This window comes from Nyctereutes procyonoides, unplaced genomic scaffold (assembly GCF_905146905.1).
Source record: "Nyctereutes procyonoides isolate TBG_1078 unplaced genomic scaffold, NYPRO_anot_genome, whole genome shotgun sequence".
NCBI lineage: Eukaryota > Metazoa > Chordata > Mammalia > Carnivora > Canidae > Nyctereutes > Nyctereutes procyonoides.
Genome location: NW_026575147.1, coordinates 14268651 through 14295938, shown reverse-complemented (window position 1 = coordinate 14295938; position 27288 = coordinate 14268651). Strand labels below are relative to the sequence as shown.

General features: G+C 46.0%; 1 protein-coding gene across 1 annotated transcript; it reads right to left on the bottom strand.

Moving 5' to 3' along the window:
* Positions 1–10583: 10583 nt before the first annotated feature.
* On the bottom strand, positions 10584–23067 carry CD2 (CD2 molecule). The gene is made up of 5 exons (XM_055312519.1): positions 22980–23067; positions 22560–22859; positions 18129–18365; positions 14526–14648; positions 10584–11346 (listed from the first exon to the last, which is right to left on the bottom strand). Exons 1-5 carry the CDS (start codon positions 23038–23040, stop codon positions 11048–11050), a joined length of 1020 nt encoding a protein of 339 aa, XP_055168494.1. The 5' UTR covers positions 23041–23067; the 3' UTR covers positions 10584–11047.
* Positions 23068–27288: the final 4221 nt, after the last annotated feature.

Genomic DNA, 27288 nt, shown 5'->3' with positions numbered 1-27288 from the left:
GTTAGTATCTGGACATTCGTGCTAAAATCATTGACCAGTCTGATGGTTCTTACATGTCGGTTCAGTCCTTACAAAGCTTTGATAGTGAAATTTCAGGGGACACCTGGGTGGCTCAGTGGTTGAGTGTCTGCCTTCGGCTCAGGGTGTGATTCCAGGGTCCTGGGATCGAGTCCCACAGCCAGTTCCTTACAGGGGATACAGAGAGAGAGAGAGAGAGAGAGAGAGAGAGAGAGAGTCTCGACACAGAGAGAGAGGAGCAGAGACACAGGCAGAGAGAGAAGCACGCTCCATGCAGGAAGCCTGGTGTGGCACTCTGGGATCACATCCTGAGTCAAAGGCAGATGCTCGCTCAACAGCTGAGCCACCCAGGCATCTCTAAATAAATAAAATCTTAAAAAAAAAAGTGAAATTTCAGTTATCATCCAGTGGTATGGGAGCACTGGGCCTTCCTAGCCTTTCAGGAAATCACACCCTGGCCCTAAGACACAGATCTTCATGACACATAGAAGGGGACTGAATTTCCCCCACGTTCTTAAAGCTTCACAGAAGACCCCTGCTCCCGAGAGGTGAGTGGTATAGTTACTTAGGGCAGAAATTTCTATGGCTACTTGTTTCCTCTTGCATCCATATAAACATGTCCCTAAGGTATAGCCAACAGTCACACTTGCATCCCTTTATCAGCTCTGAGACAGCAAGTGTTGAGGCAGTGACCAATCTGGGTCAGAGACATCTTGTTTTTTCCTGTCAATGTTTGCCTCCCTTGATGAAGGTTTTGATGTGGAATCTATTCATTCAAACATTTATCTGGTGGGCTTGTTTAGGTAACTCTGGCATCATTCGGCCATTGCTGATTAGCAAATGAAAACCCAAGTTGCCAGCTTTGCCCCAATGACATCCTTTCAAGTCAACTTTTAGGCAGGAGCAAACCAAAGCAGCGAGGTCTTTGGGGGCCACTCGCTGGCAGAAAATCTGCCTCCCGAGACTACCTGCCTTCTTCCAAAGCTTTTGGAAGGTGGATGTTCAGTCTGTTGACCCTGAGGGTGGAAGGCTAAAAATATCCACATTGATATCTATGGTTTCCAGGAATTTTTTCCCTATTTTCTCAAGTGTACTCCCTGAGGGGACTGTGTAGCATGAATGAGGAAACTGCCACAGGTCCCCGGGCTCCTCCCTGTTGCCACCTACCTGTCTCTCACAGATGGTACCAGTCATTTCTTCACCTAGAGACATAGACTGTGCCAGTGCTCACCTGGCCCACCTGGCACCGACTCAAGAAGCACCTACCACATGGATTATGTGATACTTGTCAGTGATGTGGTTCCTGAGAGAGACCTCTGGCTCCTGAGCCAGTCATGCTCATACAAATGGGTTTTAATGACTATGTGAATTAATTTGTTTAAAAATATTTACGGAACACCAGCATCATTTCAGACACCATGCTAAGTACTGGTGATTTTGAGGCCAACCAGACAGACCCAGGACACACAGCCCCAGCATGAAGGCAGGCATTGAGCAAGTGACTGCTCTCAAGTGTTAGGAAGGTTGTAAGAGGGGACAGTTGCCATGAGGAACTCGGGAAGGGGAGCCTAGGAATGTGTTAGGGGAGATATTTGGAGTCTTGGGTATGAAGAATGCTCTTTAAAACGGAACACATAGAAGTTGGCCAAGTAAGACAGGAAGACTGGCCTCTACAAAGGTCTTTGGAAGTGAGAACAGTTTTTTTCTTTTTAAAGATTTTATTTATTTATTCATGAGAAACAGAGAGACAGAGAAGTAGAGACACAGGCAGAGGGAGGGAGAAGCAGACTCCATGCAGGAAGCCTGACGTGGGACTTGACCCCGGGTCTCCAGGATCATGTGCTGGGCCAAAGGTGGTGCTAAACTGCTGAGCTACCCAGGCTGCCCAGTGAGAAGAGTTTAAATATGTTTAAACAACTGAATAGAACTCAATATGCCTAGAACTTACAGATGGGAGTGAGCGTGGGAGATGCTTGAGAAGCAGGCAGACATGATGTTGCAGGGCTTCAAAAAAGGGCTCCTACCTGGGGCTGTGGTGTGCCTTGACATGTCACCTCTGTGATCCCTGGCCACAGTCTCATCAGTCTGTGGTAGACAGGGGGAAGTGAGCTAGTCTGAAGGCAACGAAAAGAGAAGAAATACATACACAGATGGTCGATTTTATTACTCACAGGAATTATGCTCTATAAAGTCACCATGACACTAAACTGACCAATACCAAGCCGTTGCTCCTAGGGGAGATACAGGGTTAGGTTCCTGTGAGCCTCTGGTCACAACATTTTCAACAATAAACCAACACATTAACTTATTTTGTATATGTTTCTGTTTAAAGACACCTTCCTTTTTTTTTAATTTTTTTTTTATTTATTTATGATAGTCACAGAGAGAGAGAGAGGCAGAGACATAGGCAGAGGGAGAAGCAGGCTCCATGCACCGGGAGCCCGACGTGGGATTTGATCCCGGGTCTCCAGGATCACGCCCTGGGCCAAAGGCAGGCGCTAAACCACTGCACCACCCAGGGATCCCTAAAGACACCTTCCTTAAGATATATTGTTGATACACTAACCAGAACTCATGGCCAATAGCACTAGGAGGTGCTTCAATAGCACCTCGTGAAGGTAATCTAATGCATGTATTTTATCCATAAGGCACATCAGAACCTTCTTATCTTTAGGGATACTAGACAGCATGCCAACACTGTTGTGAACTGTTGCATCTTCCAAAATCCATGTGTGGAAGCCCTCATCCCCAATGTGACTATATTCAGACATAGGTCCTTAAAAGAAGCAATTTAAGTTAAATGAAATTAAAAGGCTGTGGCCCTAATCCAATAGGAGTGGTGTTCTAATAATAATGAGAATAGACAGTAGGAGTACATGGGCCTGGAGAAAAGGCTGTGTGAGGACGCAGTGAGGAGGTAGCCACCTGTGAGGCAGGAAGAACACTCTCACCAGGAATCAGCCTTGCTGGTGCCTTGATCTTGGACTTCCAGCCTACAGAACTGTGAGAAAACGCATTCCTGTTGTTCAGGCCCCCCAAGCCTTGTCATGGCAGCCCAAGCCGACTAATACCAACAATAGGTTTTGGGAGCCATATTAAAATTATGAAATCACCAACAAAAGGCACAAAAGAAAAATAAAATAGAGGGAATGGAGACAAATGTTACCATCCTGATTTTTTATTCATCTGGGAAACTGTGCCCCATGCCAACCATAGCTCCCTCATCTTTTATGCTTTGAGAGTACCTTGCTTTTGCTGCTATTCTGATTCAGGCCACGGTATCCCGGGTTGACTTCTGGAATCCTGTGTTGCTTCTTGACTTAAATCCCTACACAATTGTGTTTCTATTCTGATACAGGCTGAGTTCTTCAGCCTGAGATCCTCTTGGGTTCCAGTTGATATATTCTGTTATCTTTCTATGCATAAAAAAAAATCTGCCTTAACTCCTTCTTCTTCTTTTGGGTAGATTTAATTTTTATTTTGATCAGGATTTAACATGCATATAGTTTTGAGTCAAGTAGTCCCACAAAGTTTATTACCAAAAGTAATATATGAACATTAGTAGTAGCCTCCCAATCCCCCTTCCCTGCAATCCCCACTCTCCAGGGAGAGCCACCCTCATATTTTAAAACTGATTCTTTTGGTATTTACATCCCTGTCTCTAAATATGATTATGTAGTTGCATCTTCATTTTTTTCCATTTTAGGCATTATGTATAGACTTTCCCACCCCTAATTCTACCAGTAAATCAACCGTATAATTTTGGATAGATCAACATTCAGTGTTTATATTATTAGTGGTCATGTAAGTGATATGCACTGCCAAGTGATATGGGATGCAGTGATTTGCTTTTCTGTGCAAGTTATTATTTTTCCTATGGTTAATTATTGTCTTTTGTTTGTTAAGTAGTGTGCTCTGTACTTATCTCTAATTTATTCTCCAACTCTCCCTCAGAAATGTAAATCTTTTCTCAATATGCTAAATACATCAGATGTTTTATTAATTTCATCTTCTTGAATAATTTTCCTCTGGTCCCTTTCTCCCTCTGTCCAGCTGTCCAGTCAGTGTTTCCCTCTCTCTCTCTCTCCCTCTTTTCTTTCCTCCCTCTCCCCCCTCCCCTAGCTGCCTTTTATGGTCCTGGTGTTCTGGAGTTTTACAATAATATATGTTGCTGTGGATTCATTTTCTTTCATGGTGCTAGATCCTTAGTCCACCCTTTTCAAATGGAAGCTTATATTCTTCCTTTCCAGAAATGTTCTGGAATTATTTCATGGACAGTAAACTCCCTCTGTGTCTATCATTCTCTTTCCAGAATGCCCATTACTTAGATTTTGGACATACTAGAACTGTTCTCCAATTTAAAAATCTTTTTTATTACCATTTTTCCTTCTTTATCTAGTGTCTGAGAAGATTTTTTGACATTCTCTTCCAGCCTCTTTGTTGAGTTTTTCATTTTTGCTTCTGTACTTGTAATCTCCAAGAACATTCTTTGTTTCTGAATATTCTTTTTTCATAGCATGCTGTTCTTTTTGCAGGAATGCAATATTTTCTCATCCCTTTGAGCACATTAAGGGTAGTGTGCTTTTTAAGTTTTCCTCCTTCTTTTCTAATGTTTATGTTTGTTTTTTTCAAGTCTTTGTCTTTCACATCAGAGACTTTCCTCATTTCCGTGGGGTGCTTGACTGTTTGCTTATATTTAAGGGAAGAACTGTAAAGACAACTCTCTGTGGGTAAAAGAGGCTTAGAAACTACAGACTTCACTCTAGGATCATCTAGCTGTGTGGTTTCATTGGGAAGCCTTGGGTGTTGGTGTCACTAGATCTTTTTTACTAAGATTTTTTTGATGAGGTGGGTTTTTTGTTTTGTTTTTGTTGGTTTTATTTATTTGTTTGTTTGTTAGTTTGTTTATTGGAGCTGTTAGGTCTTCTTTAATATCCTGCCTGAAAAATATGATAAGCATTCTGCCTTGTTTCGAGATAGGACCTTAGCCCCAACATTCAGTAGAAATTTTTTTTTTTATGATAGTCACAGAGAGAGAGAGAGAGAGAGAGAGAGGCAGAGACATAGGCAGAGGGAGAAGCAGGCTCCATGCACCGGGAGCCCGATGTGGGATTCGATCCCGGGTCTCCAGGATCGCACCCTGGGCCAAAGGCAGGCGCTAAACCGCTGCGCCACCCAGGGATCCCCCAGTAGAAAATTTTTATTTAATCCCCCTGTTTTTAATATAGTCCCCTTTGACGAACTGTGCATGACAACCCCCAATCCCAAACCCTCTGTTTTGCCATCTCCAGAGAACAGACCTACAGGCCTCTACTGGGCAGTAACTGATCTGTATGGTGTAGGGGATGGAATCTGGAATCTAATTGTTTTTATGTGAATCTTTAACCAGCTTTTCTGTTTCAGCTTCATCCATCATTTGTGCTTCTGAAGATACCTCATACCACCAACTCCTATGCCTTTTGAATATTTGATGGAGTAAATCAGTTTGCACCATGGCTTTCCCCATTGCTGTCTTCAGATTAATGTAACTTTTTTTAACAAATATTTTATTTGTTTATTTATTTATTTATTTATTTATTTATTTATTTATACAAAAGAGACACAGAGACAGTGGCAGAGACACAGGCAGAGAGAGAAGCAGGCTCCCTGCAGGGACCCCGATGTAGGGACTCAATCCCAGGACCCTGGGATCTCGACCTGAGCTGTAGGTGGACACTCAACCACTGAGCCCCAGAGGCATCCCTGATGTAAGTTTGAAGTATCTTAGAAGTCAGCTACTGCCCTTCCCTCTGTTTTTTCTAACTCCCCAATTTATGCAACTGGATTTTTTCCCTCTCTTCTCTTTATTTTTGTGGTTATTTTTTTTAAGTAGGCTCTATACCCAACATGGGGCTCAAACCCAAGACCCCAAGATCAAGAGTCTCATGCTCCATTGACTGAACCAGTCAGATACCTCTGTTTTTGTGGTTTTTGATTTTTATGAAGTGTGATATTACTGTTGTTGGAAGGGAGTAAAGGCTGATGCATGAGTTAAGCCATTACACTTAACTGGAAATTCCTCTGCCTTATTGTTACCCTTGACCTGTCCCCCTCCCTAATGACAGCTCCCTGCAATCTAGGTATTGCCTCCTTGGTGCATGTGGCTCATCTTTGCTGTGCCAGTTCCTTTTTTACCTCTAGGACTGGTTGACTGAATTCATGAAAGTTGATGGCCCAACACAACATTCATTGTAAGCACCTCCCCTGACCAGTGGGTAGATCTCACACGGACAGGTAGGCTATCAGAAAGACTAGAATTTCCCCTGCCTCCCTCTCCCCTACTTTGAATTGCTGTGAATAAGCCACCATACTGTTTTATGGAGTCCAGATGTCTTATGAGGCCAAGGAGGTGACAGCCAGGCTGGTGACTCAGCCTAGGGTTTGTAGAGTGGTCTCAAAGATCTGCTCTTTAGCTTTTAATACATCTGGTATAGAATTTTTATCCAATTGTTCCATGCGGCCTGCCATCAGGAAACTGACTCAGATGAATCAAACAGCAGATTACTTTACCGCGTGCTTATTTATTAATTTATAATCCACTGTGTCTCTTTCTGATGACTGGGCCATTTGTACCTGCTATCCAGGGTATTCTTATTTAGGTATTAAGCCAGGTAGAGCAACACCTGGGTGGCTCAGTGGTTGAGCATCTGCCTTCAGCTCAGGTCCTGATCCCGGGGTCCTGGGATCAAGTCCTGCATCAGGGTCCCCTCAGGAAGCTTGCTTCTCCCTCTGCCTATTTTTGTTTCTGTCTCTCTCTCTCTCATGAATAAATAAATAAATAAAATATTAAAAAATCCAAGTAGAAAGCCCAGTTATCAGATGTCTTCTGTCCAGCAGGACACACCTGTTACATTTACATATATTTCCAATTAATCCTCACTCTGACCCTATGAGCTGTTCTTCTCATTTGGCAGATGAAGAAACCAACATTCAATGAAGCTGAATAAATCACTCCTCCTCTGGCATCCTTGGGCCTTCTCCCACTCTGTGCTCGATGACCACAGAACAAGCCACCCTGATGAGTCTGGAGAGAAGACTGTGAACAGGTGAGCAGGCGAGGAGCCACGGGGTCAGTGTAGGCAGTGGCCCTGAAGGGCGGAACACATGACCATGCTGTTGGAGCCTTGTGGCTGCATCCTGGCAGGCACGGTGAGCCTCAGGGGGGCCCCTGTAAGAGACTGCAGAGCGGAAGGCTGAGTCCACAGCTGGGGCCCCCTTGGAGCTAGGCTGCCTAGCAGCTAGGGTTAGACTGCTCTTTAGGGAGGGTGGGGAGGAGGGGCTATCATAAAGATCAAACTTCCCTATCTTCATATGACACTCCAGGTTGTTCCAGCCTCTTGAATTACCTGGGTTTTTCTTTTTTCCAATATGGTAGACTTTCTTGTATTGGAAATTCTCTGGGGAGGATTATTTAACTGGGCTGTCACTGTTTTTCTTACAATGTTGTGTTATCTGTAAGGCCTCACATTTGGCCAGCCACTGATGATTAATAATTTGAGAACCCAAAGACCTGTGGTTCCCCTATTTGAATGCCTGTCGGAATCACCTAGAAATCACTTTTTTTTTTTTTTTAGGAGTTGTAAAATCGCTTTAATTCGGTTCTCTCTGCATTACAAGCCGCCGGGGCAGGCCGTGGAATGCACCGCGCTCCCCGTCACAATACTGAGCCTGTAAGTGCGGGTTACCAAAATATACATCTGTGTCACCTTTATAAAAAACCACGTTTGCTGCCCCTCGTTTTACAACAGGTATAAAAAAATTATAAATATTTACACCCTTGTCCCACCCCAACACGGACTCTCTGAGGGTCCAGGCCCGAGGGAGGGGCTGGCCAGCACGGGAGCCCCTTGGACCCCTGACTGCAGGACAATGTGCAGGAGACAGTTAAGACTTGGGGGCCGCTGTCCCACCTTCTGGGGCCCCAGCATTAGAGGCAGACAAAAAAAAAAAAGAAGAAGAAGAAAGAAAACCCAAAAGACAAACTTTGGTTCAAAATCTGCAGGAAAGAGGAAACCCTGAACATTTAAGAGCTCTTGTCCCCCCGCAGGAGGACAGGTTAGGTGTGAGTAAGGCATCTGGAGGTGTCATGGGAAGGACCGGGACCCCTGCACCGGCCCTCAGCTGGCCCCCCCTGGAAACTAGATCCTGCCCTGTGACTTCATTACAAGGAATAAAATAGAAAAGTACAGTATGCAAGGTCATACCACAAGTAGGAAATGGAGGTTACACTCATATCATTTTTATCTTGCTATATAAAAAGTTACTTAAAACTATTTCTTTTGCATATAAATGAAAAAAGATTAGAATATTTGGTCAACTGGAAATATTGCTAGGCACAGATGTCTGCAACTGCATCAAAGCATAATACAGTGGACACAGAACTCCGAGCTGAAGGACAGGGATTAAAGACACAGAGGCTTGGGATCCAACCTAACCTATTGAATCATTAGTATTTCTTTTACAAGCTTCACAGCCTGTTCTTTTTTTTTTTTAACATTATTTATTTATTTAAGTAATCTCTATATATAACATGGGTCTCGTACTCACGATCCCAAGATCAAGAGTCTCACGCTCCTCTGACTGACCCAGCCAGGCACCCCATTTTTTTTAAAGTTTTTTTTTTTTTTTTTTTTTTTGTCCACAGTCTATTCTTATGCAGCTGGCCTGATCATTTCTCAGAAAGTCTATGCTCCAGATAGGGTCAGTGGCAGGTCACACAACACTGGACATGTGGGTGACCAGCACAAATCTTAAGCAAAGCCCATGTTTTCTGCCTCACAATGGAGATTCCAGCAGGGCAGGGAATGTGTCCTACATCCGTGGATGTCACATATGTTCACTGCCCTTCCTTTGACAGGACTGTCCTCATCCATTCAGTACATTTTCAGTACATGATACTGAGAAATAGTCATTGTCCTCCGGAAGCTTTCATTGATCCTAAAAAGCATTTTTAAAATATTTTAACATCTCAGAAATGGGGTCACGTCTAAAAACTGATTGTATCTTAGCATCTGTTATAATGCAACTAAGAGTGTTTTTTCTCTCTCGTGGTATGTCAAATACTGATGCCACTTAGTGTCAATGGTACCTTCAAGTAGATGAAATACAGTGGTTGAAAAAGGAAGCACATACCTGTGTAAACCAGGAGCTGATGTGAGCCTTACTCGGGCCGTCCCCTCTGCATGGGTGATTCTGTCCATTAACTTCACCAATGTTACTGATTTAGTATGACTCAATTTCAGAAGCCACCTCCTCCAGGAAGCCTTCTATGTCACCCCAGTCCCTCCACTCAGTGTGGGTTCAAAGTCCTTTGTCTGGGCTGCTGTACTTGCCTCTGCCCTCAGCTTACCAAGCTGTGTTACATTTGTCTGGTTATCAGTGCACCTCACTGTAACTAGACTGTAGGCTGAGTCTAGGCAAAGACACCCTCTGTGTTCCCGCGACCTAGGATACAGTCTGGTACACAGATGTTCTGTGAATGATGAACTCTGGAGTAGTTACAGGCAATATATGTCCTCTACCATATGCAATGGCACCACAGGATTTCAGAAGAAAGTCAGGGCCTATGCTGGAAAGACCAGGGTAGGCTTCATGAAGGGGATGAGACTGAGCCATGCTGGCAGGAGGGTTGATGGAATCACTCAGGAGTGCCTCAAAGAAGGAGAAGGAGGCATCACTAAGACCTTCATCCTCCCCACCCCCCACCAGGTAGATCCTGTGCTGACTGTGATGTGGGCAGATTTAGTGTGTGAATTTCAAGAGGCCTTGGGGGTGCATCCATCATCATCCTTAATAATTCACTCTGGGTACTGACATAATAGGTACTGAGGTTCAGAGGCAGGCACAGTTCTCCCCTTGGTGAGCTCTCACAGGAAGTCCTGAGTATACATAGACTTTGTGGTTTAGACCTCAGAGCTTCCTGCCAGATCTTGACAAGGTTTAGCAAGTCTGAGAAGCCAGGAGCAGAAGGGCGGACGGGACCACAAACATGGCACCAAACATTTCAAAGCAGGTGCCTTCTCACCACCTATTGTTTAAAACCTTAACTGAAAACTGTCTTGCTTTTTTTTTCTTTCCACTTCCCCCAGTATAGCTAGCATAGCTGGGGATGGGTGAGGATCTTTGCCTAATGGCCATTCAACACCTTTGATGGTGTTTGATAGGCTCATGGCAGCACCAGTATTCACAGATTCCCATCTTTTTAAGGATGATTCTACAGATCATTGTGACTATGTCTGAACAGTCAAGGAAGTGACACCCAATTGCATTTGCTGGTGCCTGTCGTTGCAGTGTGCCATGGGAATTTTGGTTCTTAGACATGTCTGCAAATAGCTTGCTGGGCCAGCACCGCAGCTCAGACCTGGGGAGCATGTTCTGGTTGTTCCAGGGAGCATTCAGTGGCCCAGGTGAATTGGGGTGACCAAGTTTGATCCTGCTGTCACACCACCCAGCCCTTCTCTTCCAGCAGCTTGATGCTGGGCTTCCTTCTACAATGAGCAGACACTGGGTCAAATCAAAGCTTTTATTTCACTTCTACCCCCAAGATGATGGGGAAGTGTCCACCAGGCACATAAGAAACCCTCGAGAGGGTCTCTCGAGCAGGTAGGCCGCTTGCAGTGAGGCACGGGTACAGTGTGACATCCCGTGTCTGCCCATGATCTGAAGGGGAGGCAAGGAGATCTCTAGAACTTTGTGCTTGGTGGCCCATCATCCTGATGCTGGCACTTGTATTGCTAGCCCTTCCTGGCCTGCTGAGGATCTGTGAGGAGGCTGGAGGCTCCGGGTGTTAAGGCACATGGATGAGCTAGGAGCTGCAGACATGGCCATGGCCCACAGCTCCAGGAGGTGATAATTCTAACTGGCATAATGCACCTGGTGGAAGTGCACATGTGCCCCCCTGCAGGGGGGAAACTCCACAGTGCTTTTGGTGGGAAAGAACAATTTCTATGTCTCTTACTTAGAAGGAGAGGACAACTGTGTTGGGAGACAGTTACGAGCTTTCAGTGGCCCCATGGGGAGGTTTCGGTTGAACTCGAGGCCGAGGGAGGGGAGGACCCTTCTGCTGGTGAACTTGTGTGGCCGATGGAGCAGGAGGCTTCTTCTGCTGGTGGTGCTGCACGCGGTGGCTAGGAGGCGGGGGCCGATGACAAGGGGCCTGGGCCCGATGACTAGGTGGTGGCGGAGGTTGGGACACAGCTGGATTTGGAGGAGTTGATCCTGGAAACTGACAGGGTTTCCGGCCCTTTTCCTTGGTGGTTACTCTGTGTGCTCGTGGCCCCAGCTCCTCATCTGCAACAGCAAAACCTCTAAGAGTTCTCTTGGTAAGATAGGATCAGTGTAAGAATTTAATGAGTGTTCCGCCTACATACAAGACGACATGCTAGCTGTTTGGGGGAATGCAGTGAGGAACCAGAAGCCACCTCTACCCTCTAAAATTTTCAGGTCCTGTAGGGGAGACAGAATCACCTTGCCAGCAGGGCAGAGCGAGAGCCCAGGGCTTTCGGGACCTCAGGGGGCCAGAGGCAAAGGAGGCAGGTAGAGGGCCTTGATGGGAAAGGACAAGCCCTCTGGGGCCTGTGTGCTAGGGTGTCTGGGCATGGAGAGGGCACTCAAGTGCTCTCAGAGCCTTGCCTCTGGGTTATCCTAGACACCATGCCCTGAGAGCATCTTGTGGTTAGAGCCCTTGGGTTAGGAGCTCTATAGTCAGAGGGGATGTCAGTGACCACTTGCCTTCAGATAGGTTTCCCTGTTAGCTCTGCCTTTCATCCAAGTTCCGCTCTAAGGCAGCCCATATTCTGGTGCGGGGGCTGTTTAGTCCTCAGAAACTTACTGGTTTTCAGAAATTCATAGGCAAGTCCCATCCTCTGGGGCTTGGAAGGACAAGAATTCTCATCCCGTCACCTGTCTGGGATTGTCTGTGATGTGTGACAGCAGTCCGTGAAGACAGGCCCACCACTCCCAATAATAGGAGCTACTTGCTGTTTTATAACCACACAGGGAGTCTGTGAGGAGGCTCGGCTTCTCTAGGCCTGAGGGGCCTCTCTGGCTCCCCTGGCCTCCCCTGGGGCTACAAGGGAGGATCCCAGTCCCTCTGTCGGGAGCCATACTCGCAAGGCAGCCGAGGGAGCTGGGAAGAGGACACTCTCCTGCGGCCAATGCAGGAGACATGGCGCTCACATTGGCATGGGCGTGTGCAGCTGAGCCCCCTCTGAGCATGGCCTTGTAACTTCCCGTGAGGGTGTCAGTAGGACAGCCTCTCCTGATGGCTGGAAATCCAGGCCTCAGGCAGCTATGAATGTGAAGACTCAGGGTCTGAGGACATGGTGGCAACATGCAAGGGGACAGGGTGCTGTAAGCACAAAAGGTAAAGGGCACAGAAAGAGGAAGAGCCCACCCTCTAAGTCATCTTTGGTGCCCCGAAGCAGCTGAGGGCCTGCTGGGAGGCCCAGTGGGAAGGGCTTTGATTCTGCTCCCAATTTCCAGTTGTGCAGCTTTGGGAAGGCCTCTTTCATCCCCTCTGAGGCAAGCTTGGGCTGCCCATTTGTTTACCAGTCTGTTCACCCCCCTCTTTGTACATGTGTTCTTCAAACATTTATTTTCCATCTTCTAGACTTAGGTGCCACTGCTACGTGGCAGTGATGGCTCAGATACCAGCTGGCGACGGGACAAGATACCCTCAAGAAGCATAAAATCGAATGACACACACCAGGACTGCCAAACCACAAGCCCAGAGCCGCCAGGGAGGTGCAGAGTCCCAGAGCTCTGGGGGGACGAGTGGGGTGTGGCCAAGTGGCTGAGACCCCAGGCTGCCTTGCACAGATAGGTGAGCTGGGGCTCTGAGCAGGACTCTGGGGCCCAGTGTGCTCACCTCCATCCCCACAGCCACTGCCCAAATGTCTGCTCCTGGGAATTCCTCCAGGCTCAGTGTCCTTCCTCACCCCACCTCCTGGTTATGCACCCATGGCCCAGGCTAGGATGAAGCAAGCAAGGCACCCTGGGTACAGAAATGAAGGAGCCTCACTCTCAGGGGTGGGCAAGGTTAGGGTGAACCCTAAACATGGTGGGTTCCTCCAATTGCACGGAACCCCTTGCTTCTATCACCCTCGTTCTTGACTCAGCCCACTGGCCATAGGATTTGGGGGAAATCATTTAACCTCATTGAGCTTCAGTTTTCTCATCTGTATGGATATGATCTATCTCATGAGATCACTCGGAAAGTTGGATATGATAATGAATGCAAAGCATTATATTACAGAGAATGAGTGCCTGATACAAGCGACTGCTTTGTCAGCGTGAGCTAATTATCATGTGGAAAGCAGAGATCACCTCGTCATGGGCTCGCATGTGAGGTCCACCTTGGAAGACTACGTGATCTTGGAGCAGTAGGCAATGGAGAAAGGGTCTTTGCAAGGGGACTTGGGCAGAAAACGGCCTGAGTAGGGCATTGGGGTGAGGGAGCCATGGGTGCCTATAGGACTCAGCAAACAGGTCTGCTCCATGGGGGGCAGAAAGGGCTGGAAAGATGGCAATGGAAGCATGGTGCCATTCTGGGGGCAAAGGCATGGCAGGACATGGGGCTGAGGGGCAATGGCCTGAAGGGGACCCGAGGCAAGAAGTCTGAAGCAAGGAAGCCAAATCATCCTGGGCTCTCTCTAGGGAGAGACCCAGCATCAGAGGACGAAGTCCTACTGTGAAGATCAGACTGCACAGAACCTGAGGGGCTTGCTTGCCTGGCTGCATGTCTTGCTGTGGGCCAGATGCACCCTGCTGGACCCACCTGCAGGATGGGATCCCAGCACACCCAGAGCCTGCAGGGACACCTGACATTATCAGAACCCACTGCCTTGAGTAGCTGTGCCCCCTAAGCCAGCTCCTCACTTAAGAGCATAACATTTTCCTTCTTGGTGGGCTGTTGGACAGCCCCGATTCGAGAAAGAAACAGTCCAGCATTAGCATATCCCCTCTAAAGAATAAGTTGGAAGAGAGGGTATAACTCCCTGGTTTTAGACCAAATGTGTCCTGTGGGTCTCTGAAATTTTACCAGTGTTCCTGGGAGCGTGGTCCTGAACACACCTTGCCCTCCTCCCCCTCCGCCCCCACTCTAGAGGGGATGTTTGTTCATGGAGATGACGTTTTGAAACAAATCATTCTACCCACGTAGAGTTGTGTGGTTCATTCAGAATATGTCCACACAAGACTTTCATCAAGTCAGCCTAGTGGTGGATTCCAAGGGGCCAACTGGGATTCGGCTTCTCAAAGCTCTCCCTCTGTCACCACTGAGAATTTGTTTTTCAAAGACCAAGCTAACCAGAGAATGGAAAAAACTGTAACCACTGGTTATAACCCTGACATTCTGAAACTACCAGTCTCCATTATTTTCTTTCCAGACTCACAGTGTCATCCCCATGAGTTGTTTCCACGGGGATTTTGTCCGGGCCTGCGGGTGGGACAGACGTGGGGGAGCTTACCATTTCTCCTACTGTTCTGTTTTTTCCTCTTGTTGATGTAGAAAATGAGTAGTGTCATAAAGATAATGAAGATGGTGCCTCCTCCACAAATGCCAACAATGAGATAGATGTCCAGGCCCTTCTCTGCAAGAGAAACAGAAGTGGATGGAGGGGAGGGGTCCCAAGCAGAGGGGCCACTTCATTGCTCTGGCCAAGGACCCCTGCCTCCCACGTGAAGCAGATCAAAGAGGCTGATGGGGCTTTTCAACCTCAGAGAAGCTGAGCTCATGGAGGCTGTCACTTGTGGCAATCTCTGATAGGACACGGAGTCTGGGATAAGCCCACCGCCCCCCCTCCACCCCCCCACCCCACCCAGAGGGCTCCTGGGAGGACCGCTGCTCTGGAGTAGAAGTGCGAACTTCTTCATGGACCGGGGCATGGTCCACTGCCCCTGCACCACCACCACTGTCAATGAGCACGTCACAGAAGTTTAGCTCTGAGAAGGAACTTAGAGACAATCCAGGATCACTTCTGGTTTCACAGGCCCAGAGAGGGAAGATGGGTTGCCCGGGGCCACACAGTATGTGTTCATGGGTGGTGCCTTCAAGCAGCCCCTTAAGTCCACGTTTCTGCATATTTATCCACCTTCATCTCTGGCTTCCCTCCTACACCATGGTTTTTGGTTTTAGGGTTTTTGTTTTTGTTTTCGGGGGCTTTTATTTTTGACCAGGCAGTTTCCAAAGACTCAGGGTAAATACTTCACTTGCCCAGCCTGCTGGTCAGCAGTGCCTCCCAGATTTTCCCTGGCCTATGAGAGAAACCCAGACACACAGTGAGTTAGCCGCGGTGGTGGATTTGATCTTCAGCTCACAGAACTTCAGCCGCCACATTGCAATGAGGATAACCATTCAGTGTTCAGAGAAATGGATTTGAATCCAGGCTCTTCTAGGACAGAGCTGTGTGACCTTTGGCAAGCTACTACACCTCTCTGAGCCTATTCCATCCTGCATAAAAGGGAGATAATGAGACTTACATCACAGGGTGGCTGTTGGAGGTCAATCAGATAATGGATGTGAAATGCTTTGTAAACTGTAAAACAACACACAGAGGCGAGCTCTTGCTCTTAGTAGAGCTCTGGGCACTGGCGTTTCTGGAAGCTGTTTCCCCAGGGGGAGAGGTACTGGGGCACCTGCCCTTTGAGAATCAAGGGTGGTTCTGGAGCCAAGGGGCTGCCAGAGTCTCTCTCAGGCTGCCCTTCCCAGGATCTGACCCAGTGGGAACAGGCGGGGGAGTAGGGGCTGCCAGCACTCAGCCTCTTTGAGTTCCCATACAGGGTGGCCACACCTCTATCTGGGGCACTCATAGACCCTGTGGCACGCCTTACACCATCTGCTCTCAGGTCTGTTCAGCCAGGCCCTCCAAGGTGCCTGGGGTGCTCTCCACAGAGAACATTCCAGCCTGTCTCAGAGGCTGCATCATTTAAAACCACGTCCTCACCATCTCTGAATGCAAGCATACCGCTTCCTGTATGCCCTCTCGGGGAGGATGCACCCCTAAGTTCACGTGATGTGGTCCCTCCACTTCCAGACCTGCTCCTACCTCAGTGTTTTGGTTTTGAGTGTATGCTCCCTTTTGTTGAGCCAAATGAGTAGTCTTTTCCTGGCCCCTCTTGGGCTTGGACCTCGAAAGGCATCCCTTTGAGGGTCTCCAAGAGCACCTGCACCTACCCTACCTCCCCCAGGTGTTCTTCCCATGTCTTTAGTGGCCCTTTTCCGGACCCTGCATCACAGAGTAAGAGACATGAATGCTCTACCTTCGAGCCTTGGCTTCTCCCGAGGGCCTCTCTGACTCCCTCCATCCCCAGTGCACACCCATTTCTATGCTGGTGGGATCTGGTTAAAATAACCACAAAGAACAGGGTTGCCAGATAAACCACAGGAAACCCAGTTACATTTGAATTTCAGATAAACAATGAATAATTTTTAGTAGAAGTATGTCCCTCCTGAAAGGGGGAAAAGAGGTCATGAAGGCCAGGGGGGCCAGCTTCACTCACTGCGACTTTGTGGTGGGGGTTGTGAGGTCATGGCTGGTGGGCTGACATGGGGGTGAGGTGATGCCGGTCTAAGTGTGCAGTTGGCAGCCTCTAAGATGGCCCCCCATACCCCCCACTTCCTGGCATCCCCATCTTTGTGTAATTCCCTCCTATGTGCATGGCCTAGGCCGGTTGAGTTGCTTCTGAAGAACAGAATATAGCAGATATGATTGGGATCTCACCCCTGATACTAAGTGACGAAGACAGCGTGGTGGCTTTTGCCTTGGGTGCTCACTCTGGCTCTCTCTGATCCTGCACCCAGAGCCTCTGGTAGCCACATTGTGAGGTGGCCCAATGGTTCCCACGAGCAAGCCCCAAGTTCCCACATGGGTCCTCCCTCAGCAGAGCCTGGACCTGACTGACATGACTGTGTTCCCTGCCAGCGTCCTGACTGCAGCCTCAGGTAAGATCCCCCAGCTAAGTCACCCCAGACTCATGACTCACAGAAACTGGAGCTAGTCACTGTGTTTTAAACAGGGGTCATTTGTTATGCAGCGGCAGATAACTCATTCAGAGCATATATGAAATAGTCTTATGTGTTGCCTTCGGACCAGCTCCGGGCTATTTCCTGAGGTAACCAACCAACCAACCATAGTCCCTGTCAAATCTCAAGGCCTCTGGCTGAGTAGCTACTTTTTTGTGTTCAGTTTCCCTTCAGAGGGGTTAAGCAGACGGCATGGGAAAGGTCATCACAGTGGACCAAGAGTAAACTCTCAGGGATCATGGGGCTCGTCCTCTTTGTGGACCGGGAGGCTGAAGCCCAGAGAGGGAAAGAAACTCTGACAAGGTGATCCTGTCAAAGATGGACAGACATGAGCTAGACTTTCCTAGAGCTCCCCCAAGAGCGGGCTGCCCCTCAAAAATTACTTCCGGGAGTCATGTCAAGCAGGGACTCTGGGGGAAGAGCTTAGACTGTTGGGGTTTCAGGACTTCCTGGTGCTTGGCACCAACGTGGGGCTGTCAGCTCTGCGGCAGGGGGAGCATTACCTCACTGTGTCCACCATCCTCCCTGGCCTTGAGCTCATCCTCTCTCCATGCCCCTAATTTCTGGGTTTCTACCTTGGTCCTGGTAAGAGGTACTGCCCATCCCCCTTCCTGATAGTAATCTTTTTTGCTCCCTTCTCCATCATGACCCTGGGAGTCATGATCCTGGCCCCGACTAGCTGAGGGACCTTGGGCAAGTCAGTTTACCTCTCTGGGAAATGGGGGTTTGCATGAGATAACCTCTAGAGCTCCTTCTACTCCTTCAATCTGGCCATTCCTTCTCCCAGAAGAGGATCTTTTTAATTGCCTGAGATTAAATTGTGCTCCTTGGAGGGATGCCCAAGACAGGTAACCATAGGCTACCACCTCTTCCCTCCTCCAAGGCTTCACTGAAGGGTTCCAGGAGGAAGAAGTGTGTTTTCAGTTCTCACCCTGAGCTCGGGCTGCCTCCCAGGCAGGTCCCTCTAGGCTGAGCAAGTCTCTGCCCTGGAGCTAGCAGGCTGTATTTGGGAAGTGAGCTCGGAATGTCTGACCAGCTTGCCACGCACCTGAACAATTGATGATTTTCACTTCCCTTTTCCGGCTGACTTCATTTTTTGCTGTGCAACTGACTGTCATTTCCTGTTGGGCTGTCCAATTCCATTGCACGATCGTCATGTTAATAAGGCTTTGGATCATGGTCTGATTTACATACAGCATTAATGTAGGGTCAGTTCCACTTGTTATCTCACAGGTCAGGGATTGGTTGCCACAACTCCAGAGGATCTTAGGTGTTGAGACCTTTTCTGGAAAAAAAAAAAAAAAGATCCAATTCATGAACCAATTTTCTTATTTTAATAGACACACTTATTTTTAGAGGGGAGAATGGAGTTAGTTGGGGGCTGGGGAACAATTTCCAAGACCACTATCCATTTTTGAAAATCATTAAAATTTTTTTTTATTTTTTAATTTTTTAAAGATTTATTTATTTATTTATTTATTTATTTATTTATTTATTTATGATAGGCACAGAGAGAGAGAGAGAGAGGCAGAGACATAGGAGGAGGGAGAAGCAGGCTCCGTGCCAGGAGCCCGAAGCGGGACTCGATCCCAGGACTCCAGGATCACGCCCTGGGCCAAAGACAGGTGCCAAGCTGCTGAGCCACCCAGGGATCCCCTAAATTTTTTTTATATGGCACATTCAGCACAATTTTTTTCTAGTGAAGTTCATAGCTACATTATATGAGTGAAAAAAATATATCAAATGTTTATGTGCCATTTTATACCTTAAAATGTTTTCACACACACAATATCATTTAATCCTAACACACAGGAGAGGTTGGTGTTTTCTTGCCATTTACAGAGGACATACCCAAGACCTGAGAAGTTAAATGGTGGTCTAAGGGCACCCACTAACAAGTGACAGATCAGGGAAAGAGTCTGCTCTCCCAAGTCCAAGTTCAGTAGCATGGGTAAGATGGCTAACATGTTCTGATCCCCACAAGCCTGAAGAGGTGCAATGCTTCAAAGCAGCTGGGAACCCTACCCTGGAGGCATCGTTACATGTGTGGCCTGGGACCCTGGTCACAACTCCCTCTCCCTGCTACCATCCACCAGGTCCTGGGAGCAGAGGGCCAGGTGTGCAGCTCAAGCTCTGGGGTGAGTGGGCCCCAGCCCCATCCAAAGCTGCTCAAGCCCTCACTGTGCCTCACTGGGCTTCATCTGTGAGAGATGGATAAGCAAGACATGCCCCACCTGTCAGAGATGACATGCGACAGAGCCCTGGGCAAATCGTTAGGTACCAATGTCAGTGCGGTTCCTGTAATATTCATAATCATCAACTCCTTGCCTCTCTTTTTCTGACACCATAATATGCCAAGGCTGTGTCATGAAAGACAAAGTCCTTTGCTTCAGAAGGCGCAGGTCCAAATCCTAACCCCACCACTTCTTACTTTTGTGACCTCCTCCTTTTTCTTCTCTTCTGGTCTTGATCTCACCCTTACTCCCCTTCCCCAGGCTTGCCACCTTTTCCTCTCAACTTCTCTCCATTCATTATGCAGCTGGATGGCTTCTTTGTCAATGACTCCCTCTTTGCCTGCCTCCCAGCCAATGGATCTTCTCCATCAACTTTTCCATCAGATTGCATTTCTGCCCTAACATATCCGCATGCAGAAATGAACTTTTCTTCTCATCGCAAGATTCTGGGTGATTCAGTATGAAGAGGATGGATGGTCAACAAGGCAGGGTCAGTGCAGAGTCTAGGGGTCAAGTTAAGGTGTTTACTTGTCTTTTTAAAATGGAAAGAATCTTTTTTTATTTATAAAGTTAACATCCAGTCATGGTAAAAATTGATCAGAAGCAACAAAATGTGGCAAGATTAAAAATCACATGCAATTCTACTACCCAGAGCCAATAATTATTAATATTTTGTTGTCTATCCTTACCTTACCAGGTGATTTCTATACATAATACATATATAAATAATGTTTTAAAAACTAAAACCGGGTCAGATGATTTTAGAGACTGCTTCGTCCTTACCATTGATCTATTATGAAATTCTTTCCTTTGTGGACATTGATATTCACCCTCTATCATCTCTTTAGATGATGTCTTCTTAATTTAATGTATACCTGCTGGGGACTTTGCAATCCCTTCCAGTATTTCACTAATATAAACCATACAGTTATGACCAGGCTCCTGAAGCCACGTCTTTGTTCATATTCTCCCTGTGAGGTGGCTTCCTGGAAGAAGCATGGCTGGATCAAGTGGGGGCACATCACATAGATGAGAATGCCTTAGTTCTAGGTTGCTGGGATTTATTCATTCTCCCCTAACACATGCTTTTAAGAGAGCTTCCAATGCCACTTTGGCCAGGGGCAGCAGCCCCAGCAGTAAGGAGATATGGGTACAGAAACTGAAGCTATGAGCAGCATAAAGATACAGGGATGGGGGAGGGTGTTAGCATTTTGCAAATGGGTATGGGGTTCCAAGTGCTGCAGGGCACCTTTGCTTCCTTGTCTCATTGTACATCCCATGGACCTATCATTACAAAGATCAGACTCGGAGCAGAGAATTTGCCTGAAGCCATGTGGCAAATAACAGGGACCAAACCACAAACTGAATTAAAATGCTGTGTGACACTGGCGTGCACACCCACATCAGGCGGCTGCTGTGCCATGGAAAGATCTGTCTTTTGGCCAAGGAATGAGGGGTTTATTTTGGGGGTGATGAGAATGTTCTAAAATCAACTGTGTGCTGGTTGCACAGCTCTGTGAATATACCCGAAGCTGATGAAGTGTACTCTTCAAGTGGGTGAACTTCTGGTATGTGAATTCTATCTCAAAAAAGCTGTTTGAGGGGGGAAAAATGTCACCATCCTTGTTAAGGGAAGCCCCGGAGTTGCACCCTGACTCCACTCCTGTCAAGGTGTGAGACTGTGGAGAAGTCACTTCTGTTTCCCTCCAGATAGTAAGAGGACAATAACAACTAGCTCTCAGGATTGTCTGGAAACTTAAATAAGATCATGGAGGAAAGCATCTGACACCGGCTGGTAAGCCATTATCACCGTGTGCGTTACTAGACAAGACACAGATGTGTGGCTCCTGTTCGGAAGGGAACACTTGAGCCTGTATGGACAGGAGTCATGAGATCGGTGGTCTCAGAGCCCCTGAGCAGAGGCCACTTCCAGTCCTGCACCATTTCTGGAATTTTTTTAAGGCTGCAGAACTGTGGTACGGAGAGTAGTCACGTGAGCTGGATACGGGAACTGGGTACGGGAGCTGGAATGGAGGGCTGCTGCCAGGCCCACGTGCTGACAGCAGGGCTGGAAGGTGACCCTGGGGAGGGGGAAGGGGCCCTGCCTCTAGCGACATTTCCTGTGTGAAGCTCAGAAATACTGGTTTGTTTGCTCGCTGCATCTCTGGCTTTTGCTCATGGGGGGTTCCTACCCTCCTCTCCAAACTGAGGCCTTCTTCCCCTTCTCCTTATTACGCCCTGCCAAGCGTCCCCAGGCTTTGAACGTCAATGTCATTTCAATTTCACTTTCTCTTCCTTGTCTCCTGCACCCAAGCCATCTTGCCCATTCTTTCTCCATCCAGCACCCTTCATGTACTCTACTTCCCTATTTTCCAGGCACCCCTTATCGACTCTGGGGGGTCGTCGGTTCTGGCTGCCCATTAGAATCAGCTGAGGAGCTTTAGCCCAGGTCCCATGCCAGGAAATTCTGATTTGATTGTTCTGGGCTGAGACCTAGGCACCAGTAACTTTTCCTAGGGCCTCAGTTGACTCTAACATGCAGCCCGAGTTGAGAATCCCCAAGTAGTACCCTCCCCCCACACACACCCCACTGGTACTGTAGCAGCAGCTCCCAGACTCATCTTCAACAGGCCCTCCAGCACTCCCAGGGCATCACACACATACGGCCACACCTGCTGTATTTTCTGTAGCCATCAGCCCAAATTATCTTCCACTTTTCATCACTCTGATGTTGAGCAGATCTGAAACAAGGGCTGTTCATCTTTAAATTCATTACTTCCAGCCCTTTCCTGCCATATAAATACTCTTTCAGGGCATCGTGGCTTGAAATGTCTCTCTAAAAGGAAGACCCACCTCTTTCCAGTTAGTCTTCTCCACACCCAGCTTGCTTTTTCATCATCCACTTGAAATGACCACTTTTCTCTTCTTCCCACCTGTTCCTCTCCTCCTGATCAATGCCACCTTGATCTAGGTTCTACACTCAGCTCCACATCCCCATAACCACGGAAGAGAGCATTTTCGGCAAAGAGAGTCGAACTTTTATTGGCCGTGTATCTCCCCATGCGGAGACTCCATCTCTTCCACAGGACTGGAGCCCTCCCTGAGGTGGGAGAGATGCATTAGTTCTCCTTTAGGGCTCCCCCACCCTGGCCAAGGGCAGGCTGGGGCCATTCCATAAATGTTATTCCCCAACTTGCTAAGTAGCGCCCATACTGAGATGGAGGAATTTAGGGAATGAGACTTACCTTGAATCCTCAATTGATAAATTCTTTTCAATACATTCTTTCCATTTTTATCATATATATCCACCTTGTAGGTATCGCTGTCATTCATCATCAGATGTTTAATTTTCAGAAATCCGTTTGTTGATATGTTGTATTTTCCATGTGTGTCTTTAAGTATGCCTGCTTTGAGTTCTGCAACCTTGGTTTTGCCTTTTTCCCATCGTATATGGTCTATATTAGCATTCATTTGAAAACCAGCAGAGTCCAGGTCAAGGTCATGACCAAGGGCACCCCAGACAAGCTTGGTTTCAGTGACCTCACCTATAAAAAGCAAGACAGTTACTGAGATCTCGAGACTCACTTCCAGAGAAATTTTAGGCTATGACTTTTTGACTTTCATGCTTACTTTTGGGTCTCCAACGGAGACCCACACCAACTTACCTTTGATGTAAAAGACGAAAATCAGAAGGAAGCTGGCTAAGATTTGACATGCGAGGTTCATCTTTGGGGTTAGTTTCCTTGTTGTGATTCTGAGCTCTTCCTGCAAAAGGAACTAAAGTAAGACCAGTGGAATCCACCCTCTGAGAGCTGAACCACGTGCCTCTCTTTTTTGCTTCTTTTACAGTAGCATAGCGCGCACACACACACACACGCACACTCAGCAAACCAACCCTGCTGATGCTCTTTTACCAAAGCAGGTGTGTTTATTATGTGCAAGTATCTTCTTAATCACATTTTAATCCTTACAACAACCTTGGGTGGGTTTTATTAACCCCGTCAAAGAGAAAAAGAACCAAGAGGCTGAGCAAATCATTCAGGATCCCCTTTTGGTTAACAAGGAGCCAGATTTAACCAGACAGCCTGCTTTAACCAGACATTCTGCTGTGCCACCTCTAACAGGACCATAGTAAGTTCATTAGTGACTAGCAGCATATATTTATCCTATGATTACAAGCATCGGAGAATGTATACACGTGAAAGAATTATGGAAATGGATTTATTCTCTTCTTTTAAAGGTGTTTTAGAGGTTCTAAAATTCTTTGTGATTAAAATGAAATGTAAGTTGAGTCTCAGCTGTAAATGCTTGAAATCCCCAGACTAATGCTCAACGTATATTTTACAAGTCTATTGAAATCCAGTTAAGTAAATAAAAACTTGTTCCTAAATAAACAAAAACACAAAGAGTCTGGAATACTGTCAAACAACGAGAACGAATCATTCAGAGCATTTACAATGGTTAATATTATAGATGGTTAAGGAGAGGAAGAGATACAGAGAAAAGGACAAGTGAGAGAGGACTCAGAGAAAGAGGAAAGAAATTTATGATTTGGGGAGAGAAATAAAGTGATGTGTTGATGAGTGTACACAGAAAAAATGCACCAAGAGAGCCAGCCACAGAAAAAAGGGAAACCTAATGATAGATTTCCAAAGTGAATGTCGTTTTGTGCTTCCTTAGGATAGAGTAAAAATCTTAAAAATTATGCTTGCTTGCTTTTTTTAAAATTTAGGCACAAATGTGGTTATTACCTCTTAGAAAGCTGCCCAGAAAATGAAGTTAAGTGAAAGCAATGGATCTCAACCACTGGGTAAAAGGATACCTACAGAGAATATTTACTTCGTGATTATTGACAAATTCCTAATGCACATCACCCACAAAGATAAACTATAGTTGTGTTAAATTCTTAAATGTTAAAGAAACTGTGATAGTGCTAAAAAACATTCACAGAAATATATCTTCATATCTTTGAGCATAGGAGGCCTACCTACATGTGCTATATGATCCAAAAGTAATATAGAAAAAATGGACAAAATTGACCAGTAAAAATGTAATATTTATTTATTGGCAAAGAGATGAGCAAAATGAAAAGACATGATGGAAAATATTTGCAATATATATGAAAAATTATTAATATACAAGTTATGGAAATTATTCCTATTAATAAGAAAACTCAGTTTTTAAAATGTAATTTAAAGATACAAATGAACAGTTTATAGAAGAAATTCTTAATAGAAGGAATGTCAATAAACTTATCAGAGGATATCTAATACAGCTATGAAATACTATTATCACCACCAGATTGGCCAAATTAGAAAAGATAATAGTTTACGTAGGATACAGGGAGAAACATGCACCTTCATATAATATTGAAGGGGGTATAAATCCACACCTCATGGGGCATGAAATTTGGCAATTTCTATCAAACTTCAATATATATATATATATATTTTTTTTTACCTAAGTAATTTTAACTTGAGAAATCTATTCTACACAAGTATTTACATAAATGTGGAAACATTCTGTCCAAGGGCATTTGTTGTAGGATTTTTCTGTAATAGAAAATTGCAAACACCTAAAATGATGGCAGATTCATATTATGAGATACTGCACAATGGTCAAAACAGGATAAAGTAGACTAAAAAGTGATAATTATACTGTATCATATCACATTATATAATTACTGAATTCATGGAAAAAATTCTAGAAGGATTCTAGAATTCTAGTTCAGTATCTGGAAGGATGCTGAACTTTTAACAGTGCTCCTCTTTTAAAACTTTAGATTTTGAAAAGGCCAATTAGAAATTTGCACTTTATACTTACCAGATTCTGTGAAGTCAGAAATTCTGTTAACAAACACATTAGTTTTGTAATGCAAAGTTTTTTATCTATTTATTTTTTAAAATAAAGGATGCTCCAGATACGTTTTTTCAAAAGTGTATGCAGATTCTTTTTTTGAGGGGGGATTTTATTTATTTACTTGACAGAGAGAGAGAGCAAGCAAGGGACAGAGGGAGAGGGAGAAGCAGACTGAGCAGCAAGCTGGATTCCAGGACCCCAGGACCCCAGGATCATGACCTGACCCAAAGGCAGACGCTCAACCACTGAGCCACCCAGGCGTCCCTGTTCTTTTTCAAACAATAATTTACTCTTGCATCTCATTCAATTCTGGGTAGTAAGCATGGCTTCTAGGGCAGGAACCATGAGGAAGGAAGGATTGATGGATCTGACTATGTAAAGTTTAAAAGTTTTGGACATAAAAGCCTATAAGAAACATTAAAACACAAAGGACTAAAGGGGACAAGATGTATGACAAAGGTTAACATCCTTAAAATTGTTTGTGTGTGTGTGTGTGTGTAAATGTAGAAAGAACAGAAGGACACTTCAATGTTAAAATGGAGTCATGGTCATAAAAGGGACCATTCGCAAAAGAAGAAATACAATTGAGCAATAAGGCCATGAAAAAGTCTTCTGTTTATTAATTTTTGTAAAAAGTAAGTTTTAACTTAGATATTCATCTTTCATTTTTAAAAATTGAAATATACAGTGTTGACAATGGTGAAAACAGAACCTCCTTATAGATAGCCAGAAGAAATACAGACAGGTATGGAATTTCTGGTGGAACATTTGGCAGTGTGTTGAGAAGTGACAACAATATTAATATTTTGACCAAACAAGTCCACAACAACGAGTTTATCCTCTGGAAATAACGAAGGACTTATAAGACATGGCTCTAAGTTTGTCCACTGTCGTATGCTTTACCAAAGTTGGAAGCGATTTAAATGTCCAGAAGGAGGAAATTGGTTAAGTGAATAGTGATAAGGACAAAGTGAATATGAAAAAAAAAAGGTTCACAATAAACAAAACGATCCCACTTCTGCTTCCCAAGAAGTGTTCTGGATTCGTGATTTGGAAGGTTGTCCACCAGGGAGTTGGGCCCCACATGGCGGGGTAAGGGCTATGGTTCTGTTGTGCTTGGGTGCAGTTGCTCTTCTAATATTTCTAACTTGAACATATATTGCTTTTCAACTGAAATTGCTTTTTACTTTGATTCAGTAAATCAATAGATTTGATACAGTGCGCCTCCCACTTAGGTAAAAGCTCCAGCACTGTGGGTGGGCGCAGTCCCTGTGTTCATAGGAGAGGTTCCGGGAAAACCTGGCCAATGACTCATCCCAGTTTCTCTTTCACCATCCTCGCTGAAGTCTGGGGTTTCTCTTGCTCTGTCTTCATGGACCCTTTTTTCTGACCCAATTAATACTCCTGGGAAAATAGACTAAAGGGAAGAGAGGAAGAAGACAACATTCTTGGAGGATCTGGGTGGCTCAGTGGTTGGGTGTCTGCCTTTGGCTAGGGCATAATCCCAGGGTCCTGAGATCGAGTCCTGCAGGGAGCCTGCTTCTCCCTCTGCCTATGTCTCTGCCTCTCTCTCTGTGTCTCTCATGAATAAATACATAAAATCTTAGAAGAAGAAGAAGAGGAACAAGAAGAAGGAGAAGAAGGAGAAGAAGAAAGCATTCCCAGAGGTTGCTTTAGAACCAACCAGTGAAACGCCCCTGGCAATGACCCCCACCGCCCTCACTCTGGGTCAGGGTAACAAACTAGCAGGATCCACACCGTGGAAGCACTGTGGCAGTTCACATTCAGCTGACTGTCATTGGTTGTCAGATTTGAGAATGGAAGGAAACTCAGGGAAGGACCTGGCCTCCACATCTCCGTGGAGGGGCTTGAGCCCTAGAGGTCCAGGTCAACAGCCCAGTCCCCATCCTCTGGGACACTGCTTCCCACTGAGAGCTCAGGGTCACCTTGGCCTCTCCTGCCATAGGAATCACTAAGTTTGGTCCTGCCTCCCAACGAAACATCCAACTCCTCCCTCTGGTGCTCCCCAATGGCCCCTCTTCACACCTGCCACAAGCTCAGATGAGAAGCATGAGTAGGGAGTCCATGTGTAGTAGTATTTTATGCTATAACCCG

Coding starts and splice junctions, on each gene's coding strand:
- CD2 (XM_055312519.1), bottom strand. CDS start 23,040: ATGAACCTCGCATGTCAAATCTTAGCCAGCTTCCTTCTGATTTTCGTC. Junction 18,366..22,559: donor TTATCAATTGAGGATTCAAG/GTAAGTCTCATT, acceptor TTTTTTTTCCAG/AAAAGGTCTCAACACCTAAG. Junction 14,649..18,128: donor GAAAATCATCAATTGTTCAG/GTGCGTGGCAAG, acceptor TTTCTCTTGCAG/AGAAGGGCCTGGACATCTAT.